General features: G+C 36.3%; 1 protein-coding gene across 7 annotated transcripts in view; it reads right to left on the bottom strand.

The window, feature by feature from the left end:
- Positions 1–11,046, bottom strand: part of DCAF6 (DDB1 and CUL4 associated factor 6) — a 102,440-nt gene that overhangs the window by 54,457 nt on the left and 36,937 nt on the right. For 3 of the 7 annotated variants that reach the window (XM_081824541.1, XM_081824542.1, XM_081824540.1), the window contains one exon: positions 4,683–4,853. The exons of the other annotated variants lie outside the window; for them this stretch is intronic. In XM_081824541.1, coding sequence (XP_081680667.1) covers positions 4,683–4,853 — 171 coding nt within the window. The remainder of the gene's footprint in view (positions 1–4,682; positions 4,854–11,046) is intronic. 7 annotated transcript variants of the gene reach the window in all.

Raw genomic sequence — 11,046 nt, 5'->3', positions numbered from 1 at the left:
GGGACCACTCCTATCAACTTTAAATTGTCTACCTTCTGATACAACCGTTTGCTCAGAGACTTTTGTATTACTAGATTTTGATAAAGCATGATCATCATCTGAATAGCAGCTTTGACTTATCCTTACTTATCACCTCTTCATCAGAACATTCAGTTCAACAAATCTGTACAACACCAAAAAAAAAGAAAGAAAGAATGATAGTATTTCAATCAGTTCCTGAATCTATCCATGCTTTACTTTCCTTTAAAAGACTTCTCGTTTATCCATTTTAGAGTTAGATACAACATTCCTACCTATGTTGTTTTTTAAGAACAGATAAGTTGTCTTTATAGAAAATCAAAATTATATTCCCTACAGTAAAGAAAAACATAACAAAAATTTGAGTCACAGTAAAATAAATATTGGAAAATCCTCCTAGGAAGTGTCTTACAAAATATTTTTTGTCTCTATGTATTTGTTATACATTTCATTGTGCTCTCATTTATAATTAAGAGCCCTCAGAAAACTATCAACTCTCCAGGTAATCTTTTATTGAATATTTAATTTTTTCATAAATATTATGTAATGTACAAATCTTATAAAATAAAGTGCACCTTATTTAATTTTTTAGATAGAGTTTAGGAAAGAATATGTCTTTAAAAAACACATTGATGAAGGATCTAGAATATGTGCTCTACTCCATTTCCCCGTAAAATATCTTTCAGAATGCACCATTACAAGGTAAAAATCAGACCATATGGTCTACTGATAATTTATTGCAAAATCCAATATGGTTGGTCCACTTATTGGAAGTGTTTAGAATTATTATTTTTAAGGTAGAGATAAACTTTAGGCAAAAATTCATTCAGTGCTGAGCTCAAGGTGTCTCAGGGCAAATTTCTGTATATTTAAAAAAAAAAATTTGTGTCTGGTCTTGAAAAAACTCTTTAGAATTTTCTAAATTTTCTCATCAGAATTTTTTCAATTGTAGACAAAATAAGTAATTATAGTCTTTAAAGGTAAATAACAAGTACTTGTCAGCCAGACTTCTGGGTTCAATTCTGGCTTTTCCACTCAGTAATAATGTAATCCTGGACAAGTCATTTAAGGTCTATATGTCTCAGTTTCTCCATCTGTAAAATGGGGATAATCACAGTATCTACCGCATACTGTTCTTGTGAAGACTTAATGAGATGATCCATGTAAACTACTTAGATAGCACACAGGAAAGGGTCAATTAATGTTATTATTACTAGCCTGTTTTTCAAAAACATGATATTGAATGAGAAATAATGACAGGAAGCTGTTCTGAAAACTATGGAGCATATTCCCATGCCTGAAGTGCTCAGGAGTCTATCATTAACGGTAGCTAAGGACTAAAGAACTAGATCAACATCATATCTGATTTACAAACTACTTATGCTATAAACACTAAAAACAGGATCAAATGCACCCATTTGAGAAGTGCTACATGTGACTGTCATCACGGGACTGTGGGGAACTGGATGTAGTATAGAGCCTGCTTGCACAGGATCGGGTAAGTGCTGATTTTTTCCAATATGGCTCAGTTTTGAAAAGCCCTTTTTCAAAAATAATCACCAATGTTTTATACCCTTTTGGGGTATAAAAATTACTTTTTTCTTTTCCAATCAGCAAAACCGTGCCATAAAGTGAAAAAACAGTTCCTACCTGACCCTCTCTAGGCTGGCTCCATGCTCCAGTGGGGCTCTGTGGTGGTCGAGCCAGTACAGCAGACTCCACAGGGGGTTGTCACTCTGAGCAGGAGCCAGCAACCCATGACTTCGGGGGACCTGAAATGGAAAAAAAGAGTTGGGTTTAAAATCAGCAATACGCTGACTGCCTCTGCCATAGCTGTTTATGGCATTTGTCTTTACAGCTCATTCAAAACCCTGAATGCTATCAACTGTATATGGCTGTGATTTGAGTAATTTTGAGGTAGTAAGTGAAAGATACTATAATTAAGATAGTACATTATTATGTGTACTGCTCTACTTAGGAGTATAAAAATTTTATACAGTATTGTCTACCTCATCCTTATGCTGCTATCTGTAAATCATGGCAGGCCATACTATCTAAATAAATCAGTAATTGGGAAACTGAGACATAAAGTAGCCAAATGACCTGTCCAAGCTAATCTAGTCATAGGAACAGGACAAGAACTCAACCAGTCTAGTACACAAGCAGTAATCTGATGAAGGCAAATTCATCTCTTTATGGTAAAAAAAAAAAAAAAAAAAAAAAAATCACTGAAAGCCTAGAAATAAGTTATGATGTATTTTCTAAAAGCCTAAGAAAAAATGCATTTTTGTTTTTAGCTTAAAAAAAATAAAAATATTTTAAAGTAATATATTCTGACTTCAAAAAATAAAATTTTAGAAGTTAGCTATGGTGGATCAATTTATGTCCATACTAAATAGATGATACTGTGCTTATTCATTAAGTTTAAGAACATATTTTAATTGTTACTCAAATAAAAACTATCTTCCTGTTGAATTTCATAAATCTAATTCCTATTCTGTATTTTTATATTTTGTGTGTTCTGAAAAGACAAATTTTGCATTAAGCCTATTCATTTTTCCTCATATCCAAGATTTACTAAATGGACAAAATATATAGATTCTATTGGTTGTTCTTTGTAACAAACTATGCATGATTTAACTTTATCTTATTTAATTACTAAATAGCGTTCCTATCACAAGTGAGGACAGAATAAAAGTAGCATTATGAAATGAACCCAGGACACGTCACAGATTAGACTTACTAGGGTCTCACATGAATGCTATGTTAAAAGCATATGATACAGAGAAAGTACTTCACCTTGTAAGTGAAGGGAGCAACATACATTGACTGTTAGCACTAAAGGACTCTACTATTGGCCATGTAGACAGTCTCAGGGGCCCCAATATGTTGTTTAAAAACAAAGTAAAGGTAACACGTTTCTCAACCTCAAAATGGGGCAAGGTGTCTACTGAACTTGAGCTTTTTTAAAGATTACCACAAATAGACTGATTACCAAAATACATACTATTTAACGAGAAGGATACTCAGAGTTGGTAAAACAGCATCTTATTTCACAGAGGCCACATAATCACTCTAAAGCTTTCTGGCTGTAAAAAAAAAAAAACCTGCTTCACTTTAAATTGGTAAGCTAGATACGAAAGGCTGAGTCTAAAAATATTTTTCTAATGTCTACAGTGCACATTTCATTTCTTTCCTGCTAATGTAGACAGTTTTATATTTTATGCTCAAACTCATTTTAATATTTGGTTTGTTACCTGTTAAATTTCAGTATTTTAAAAATATGTACATATGTAGGTGCATTTTAACTTCCTTCTTGTTTGGTTTTTATGTTGCATATTTTCCCTTTTGAAACACTCAAGCTAGAGTTTTATATATAGCACTAAATCATAGCAAAATGTCTTATTATTAAATGTCGTGACTGTAATTTAACGAAATTCTCCAGTTAGTTTTAAGTATAGGAAAAAAATGGTCAGAGACATCTTTGCTTGGCTGATATTCCCTCTACTGAATTAAAAATCAGGTCCAGAATTTATTCCAATCACATCTATATTACAGTTACTTAAATCTATTTTATTTCACCATGATATTATATAATGTGCTTTTGTTATCAGCACATAGTAGAACAGATATTTACAAAGTGGAGGTTGTTCAGTTCTACCAATATACAAACAAATTCCAAGCAATTAAATCAGAATTCTCAAAGTAATTAATAAATACTCCAACTCCTCACTCCTTTGGGTGGCAAAACAAAGTAGTACATCAAAGTATCACAATTCCATTAGTATGAGAACTCAGACACACTCTAGTTCCTAAATAAAGATCTGTAGCACTTACTATGCAATACCTATAGAATAGGATATATAGTACCTAATATCCATCTTGAAAGAATTAAACTGACAAATTATTTTATGCTATACCTTTCATTAATTCTATCAACAAATGTTTGTTGAGCATCATGAGCTTGCTGGCCATAAACAAACTAGGCCATTAAAATGCTCAAAGAAAAAGAGAGTGGCACCGATTATCACTGTCTTATAGAGTTTTATAGCATCAGAACAGGAACAAGAGACTGTGGGGTATTTCTGCTGCCCTATACATCAGAAAGTTGATTTTGTATACAATGAATAAGTAAGCAAATACTGAAAATTTTCAAATAATTACAGAAGAGGATAATTGAGTCAGCATGCTGGTATGGCCAAACAACACTATAATTCTAAAATCTAGTATTACTAACATTCACAGGAATACTGGTTAATTTTCAAAGGAAAAACAAAAGAAGAGAGAGAACTAGGGACCACAGCATAGATATCATTTCAGCATATAAGAAATTTCAATAAAAATATCAAAGCAGGCTCTGAATTCACTAGATCATTAGAAAGTAGTTCATTAGCTATAAAAGTAATAAACATCTGCCCCCTCCCAGAAACAGGACAAATAAAATAATGGATTATTTTATACTGATCTCTCTGGCAAACACTGCCGCCAAAACGGTGTCCCTTTAGCCATGGGATGATGAACACCACCATATGCAAGAAGGGGAGGGATAAGCTGCAAGCCCCATCAGCTCTTTTTGAAGGGGAAAAGGGAAGCATCTTGTTACACAGTAGCAGTGTTAAAAAACCAACTCGACCAGCTGCTGGAGGACACTTGACATTAATAACCTGAAGGCTGAGGGTGCTGTGAAGAGCCCTCGTGAGAAGACTGATCAGAAGTGGAAGGCTGTTGCTGGGTGCGCACAGCTAGTTCTTGCTGCCGCTGCTGCTCAGCCCTCTTAAGCCTCAGTTGCTGTAGGCGCTTGCGGAGCAAAGCTATCTCAGGCCCCCTTAAAAATTCTGACACAGATAGGGAAAGAAAGGTGAAAAGATAGCAATCAATAGGAAACAGTAAGAATTTGATTATATATTAAAGAGAGAAGGATATAAATAAAAGACATGTCTCATGGAGGAATACTAAAAACAAATTACTTATAAAAAATGACTGATCATTAAGTTAGGAGATAAACTACACACACTGACATACTCGAATGCTTCTGTTTAACTACAATGAATTATACACATATAGTTCTCTAAGAATATTTAAGTAACGAAATAGAATGAAAATAAAGTCTTCCATGACAAAACATTTTAAAATGAATATTCCTTTCTTCACTAATTTCATCTTTTTCTAACAAAATCATACTAAGGAAAATTGAAAAATATCAGTTTTCTAATCTATACACAAATTACTAGCTTCAATCATATAATAATTAAAATTCAATTAAAATTATGAAAAAATTACGCATTTTTAAACAAGTCTTGGAATTTATTAATGAAGAACTCTTTAAAAAGTCGAAGTTACACATTTTTCAGCTAAAATCTCTCTTTTTATGTTGGAACTGTCATTTACTTTTTTTAAGCTAAAAATATTTACATAATCCTTAATATTTTCTTAAAGCAACAGTCATAGATAAAAGTAGAAATACAACATAGAATACTGCAGATATATTTGAGTGCCTACTATATATGAGGAATTGTTTTTGGCTCTGGGGATAAATAAAACATTGAACAAAATAGTCCCTACTCATGTGGAGATTATGTTCTGAAAGGAAGAAAGACATCAGTGAACTCACACACACACACACATATGTAATATACATGTATGTGTTTCTGTCAAACAGGGACAACCGCTGTGAAGTAAACTGGACAGGTTGAGGTAAGGGGGACAGAGGTAGTGGAGGACAGGTTGCTGTTTCCTGTATGGTCATTAAAGAAGGCTTCTCTCATAAGGTGATTTTTGACAAAGACCTCAAGGACTGAGGGAGTAAACCACATGGGTATCTGAAGGAAGTGTTCCAGGTAGAGAGAAGAGCAAGTGCAAATGCTTAGAGGAGGAAGTGTGTCTGGGGGTGGGATATATATTACAGGTAATGGCAGAAGAATTTGCTGATAGTTGAGATGTAGCATGGTCCCAAAGTTTTTGGCCCACGTAACAAGAAAAGTAAGAGCTGTTATTTATTGTGACAGGGAAAAGGGAAGAACAAGTAGTAGCAGAGGGAAGAGGAGAACTAACAGATATCCCAGGGGAGACCCTGAGTAGGGACTGAATATAACAGTCTAGAATTCACTAGTAAATTGGATATCACTGGTGATGTTACTTGAAGCTACCTAGAGTGTAAGTGATAATAAAGTCATCTAAGAACTGAACTCTGGTATACTCCAATATTTAACAGGAAGAAAAATCTCTGGGTAGAGTAAGAAGGAGAAGCCATTGAGAAGGTTGGAGGACTGAGTGAGCACAATCTGTAGGCTTGGACGGAAGTATGTCAGGAAGGATGGAGGGAGCAGCTGTGTTGAATGCTGCTGATACAATGAAAAAGATACTGAGAACTAATCACTGGCTTTTGCACCTTGGAAGTCATTGCTGACCTTGACAAGAGCTGTTTCAGCAGAAATCACAGGGGCCAAAATCCAAGGGGAACAGGTTCGAGAGAAAGAGGAGGTAATGAAGTAGACTTGTTGCTAATAGGGAACAGAGAAATTGGATGAGTTGGTGGGGAGGTTTGTTTGTTTTAGTTTGGGAGATAACACGTATTTTTGTATGCTGATAGACAATGTTTAATTGAGGGAAGGAAAAAAGATGATTCATGAAATGAAGTGAACAAATGCAAGAATGATGTCCTTAAGTAGACCAAAAGAGACGAGCTGCAGTGGGTAAGAGGATGAACTGTTTTTTGTTTTTGTTTTTTTTTTAAGATTTTATTTATTTGAGAGAGTGAAAGAGAGAGATCACAAGCAGGGGGGAGGGGTAGAGGGAGAAGCAGACTCCCCACTGAGCAGGAAGCCTGATGAGGAACTTGATCCCAGGACCCTGGGATCATGACCTGAGCCGAAGGCAGACGCTTAACCAACTGAGCCACCCAGAAGCCTGAGGAGGAACTGGTTTTAAGTAAAAACTTCATCCATTATAACCAAAGGCAAGGCAGAGATTCAACAGTTCTGATTTGATGGTGGGGGTACAAGGAATTTTGTGTCTCTTGGTGACACTGGCAGCAAATTACACCAACTACCAAACAACTTTCAGCCTCGTTTACATAGATTATAAGGGTGCAAATCTGTTTTATTGTTTCACGAATCAATCATGCCAGAGATACTAACATCTTGTTACCATGACCTCTACTTACAAAGAATTTTATTCAGTCAGTCAATTGGCAGTTAAGATTTAGCAAACAATTCAAGTATCATCATAGTCTCTCAGTGCTAGTTCTTTCTAGAAAATTCTCCAGTACCAAGCAGGACAGTATTCACTAACCAATAAATAGTGATGCTCAATGACACAGTGCCTTCTTTTTAGGTATATACATACACCTTATCTATTGACAGCATAACAGCAATGCTTTTAGCAATATAAAATAATTATTATGCACCCACAAAGTTTGTTATTTTACACTTCAAAAATTACCATGAAGAGACTACATATATGTCAAATTTTGCTAACAGAAAAATCACAGAAAATTCACCTGACTTCATTGTTGTTCCAAACCCTCACTCTTATGTTGCCAAATGTTTTATGGGAATAGAAGAGTATCCACCTAGACCCACCAGGTGATGTAGCATATAAATAGCAGGCTCTATGGAAGTGCAAGCAGCAATGCTCTATAACTTGGAAAATCAAGATTTAGTTATGATAATGTCATGAACTATTTATTCAATGCTTCTAGTGCTTCTTAAAGAACAATTTCTTTTACTTTTAAGGCTGGTTGTATGTGGCTTTGTCTCCCCTGGGTTAAAACAAAAAATGAGGCTATGGAAAGAAGTCACCACACAGCTAACTAGGAAGGGCAAATATTAAATTAAAAATTCCAACCAGACTAAGCAGACTAAACAATCAGACTAACAACGATACTGCTAGCAGTCTCAGACATTAAAGGTAGGTAAGATGCACACACATTACATCCTTTTAAAAAATGTATAAACATATAATTTATAATGTGAATAAATGCATTGAGAATTAGTTTTTGTTAACATGAATCAAAATGGACAGTGAATATATGAATACTTTGGGTTGAATTTTAAAAACAACAAAAAAACCCTCAACAACGTGTCAGGAATTGCTAACAGGAAATTTGTACTTCCATCTCCTGAAGCAACCTACCCTATACTTGTTGTCTTCTGAAAGACTCCAGGCTAATCTCCCTAATGACTCAACTCCCACTGAAAGAGAACAATAAACTATAGTTGACCCGACAAAGGTCCACTCGGTTCTAACGTCATGTCCTGTCTCTCCAATACATAGGGTCTTTTGTCCTGGACACTAGATTTTTTTTTTTTTTTTAAAGATTTTATTTATTTATTGGAGAGAGAGAGAGTGAGAGAGAGCATGAGAGGGGAAAGGGTCAGAGGGAGAAGCAGACTCCCCACCGAGCAGGGAGCCTGACATGGGACTCGATCCTGGGACTTCAGGATCATGACCTGAGCCGAAGGCAGTCGCTTAACCAGCTGAGCCACCCAGGCGCCCGACACTAGATTATTTCTATATCTAATCTGGTGGTACTTTATCTGCCTGCTATGGATCTGTCCTCTAATCCCAACTTGCTTCTTGTCCAGGTGAACCTTGTGCATCTTTCTCTTAGAACTGTCACTCCTTTACTGACTTCCAAGTTCCTCTGGTCTCTTCTTTGGTCTCCCCAAAGTGACCATTAACCTAAAATTTCCACTTGTTTCTAATCTATGTATCGCCTCTACCTAGACTAAATAGACCCTGGCATCCTTTAAGGAACCTGTAATCCGGATATTTGGTCTTTGAAAGGTTTGCTTTGCTATGCTGTACACCAGAGTTCTTAGTTCCCAACAATTTTTCTACAGAGGTCAATTTAGCTATAAAGATTCTGAATAGACCCACATAAATTTATAAATCTGGACAATTACTTGTAAATAAGCAGGAATTCACAGATAAGCCATATCAGATACTATCTTAAAGAAACTAAATGCTCATAGTCTGAATGGTCTATTTAATTAAAAACACATGGATCCCTTAGGTGACTCATTTCTCAAGGTGAGACTCCAAAGTGAATTTTGTATGTGCTGATAACCCCATTCAATCCAAAGAAACCACCTTCTCTAATCGTATTATTTTATCTAGATTAAAATAAAACCATTCTAAAAAGAGGAAATAAGTCATAAATCAATCCAAAATGAACAATTACAAATTTTCTTCTTTTTAATTTTTTTAGTAAGCTCCATGCCCAACATAGGGCTCAAACTCATGACCCCAAGATCAAGAGTTGCATGCTCCACCGACTGAGCTAGCCGGGCGCCCCAAAATAATTACAAATTTTAATAAGTGCTTTTCAGGAAGTAAACAGGGCTATCTAAAAGAAAATACTATTTTAGTAAAGGAGGATGAATATGGCTAGGGTAGTAAGGACACTTCAACTGAGACACAAGGGAAAAGGAGTTGGCTGAGATATGCCAGGGGGAAGAGCTTCTCTGGTGTGGAGAACAGTACGTACAAAGGCTCAGAGTCAGAAACAAAGAGGCACAAGAGAATCTGGCACATTCAAGGGAATAAAGGAAACCACTGCAGGTAGAGCATAAGGATCACTGGGAACTAAGAAAGTGCTATGAAGCGGGGTTAGAGAGGTGGGCAAAACCAAGGCCACTTACGCTCTTAGAGATCCACAGTAAAAAGTTCCAATTTTTTTTTGTAGTTCTACTCCTAAATGCAATTAGAAGTCTTTGAGGGGTTTTAAACAGCAAAGTTATACAATCTGATTTAACACTGTAAGATACTCACCTGCCTGTTGCATGGAGAATAAATGATAAGCGAGCGAGAACAGATGCAGGAAGATCAATTAGCAGACAAGAAATGATGGTGAGATGGAAGAAGAATTTATTTTAGATGCAGAACCAACAGGACTTGCTGATGGACTGAGTGTGGGACATGAAGGAAAGCAAGGAATCAAGAATAACACATAGGCTGTTAAAATAAGCAAATGGGGCAGGTGGTTTTAAATTTACTAAAATATAAAAGGGCCAAGATGGAAGAGGTTAGCAGATGGGACGTATATGAGGCTAAATTAAGTTTTAGTTTGGACATGTTAAGCTTAAGATATCCAAAGATATCTAAAAAGAAGGGTCAAATGAGCAGCTGGACACAGGAGTCTGTAACTCAAAGTGGAAGATGAGATTGTGGACATACATTTGGAAATCTTCACCTTAGAGGAGCTATTAACAGCTATGTGAATTGATGCAATCTCCCAGGGATACAGAACAGAGAAAAGAGTACAGACTAAGGAGTTCTACTAAAATAGTCAGAAGTAAATAGAACAAGAACTATCAACTGTGATTACTGAAAACCAGCTGGAGTTGGTAATAAGAATAAGTAGGCAAAGTAGTATCACAGATGCCAAGAAAGGAAGTGTTTCAAGAAAGGAGCGTCAGACTACGTTAAATGCAAATGGATGAAAAAATCTAGTAAGATACTAACAGAAGTCACTGGTGACTTGACCAAAAGCTTCAGTGGAAACAGAACTGAAAGGCAGACGAGTTGGTTGACAAAGAGATGGAAGGTGGTAAGAAAATGGAGATGGTATGTGAGCACCTCTTGTGAAGACTGATTATGAAAGGAGCAAAGACACAAGACTGGGGGAGAGTGTGGGGTACTTAAGGGAAGTTTTTTTTTAAGATTTTATTTACTTATTTGTCATAGAGAGAGAGAGAGAGAGAGCTCGCGCGCGCACAAGCAGAGAGAGTAGCAGGCAGAGGGAGAAGCAGACTCCCCACTGAGCAAGGATCCTGATGCGGGACTTGATCCCAGGACCCTGGGATCATGACTTGAGCCGAAGGCAGCTGCTTAACCAACTGAGCCACCCAGGCGTCCCAAAAGGAGATTTTTTTAAGAAAGGAGGTAACAGAACATATTTGAGGCGGGAAAGGACCAATGCAGTAGAAAAGGCAATACTAATGATGCAGAGAAGAAGCAAAGTCCCTGAGAATTTGGAAAGGGATGGCAATTGCACTGGCTAGCCTTTGACAGGAACAGACACAC

This window comes from Leptonychotes weddellii, chromosome 6, assembly GCF_054177405.1.
Source record: "Leptonychotes weddellii isolate Sample4059 chromosome 6, ASM5417740v2, whole genome shotgun sequence".
In the NCBI taxonomy this organism is placed as follows: Eukaryota; Metazoa; Chordata; class Mammalia; order Carnivora; family Phocidae; genus Leptonychotes; species Leptonychotes weddellii.
This window is presented reverse-complemented; position numbering and strand designations above follow the sequence as displayed.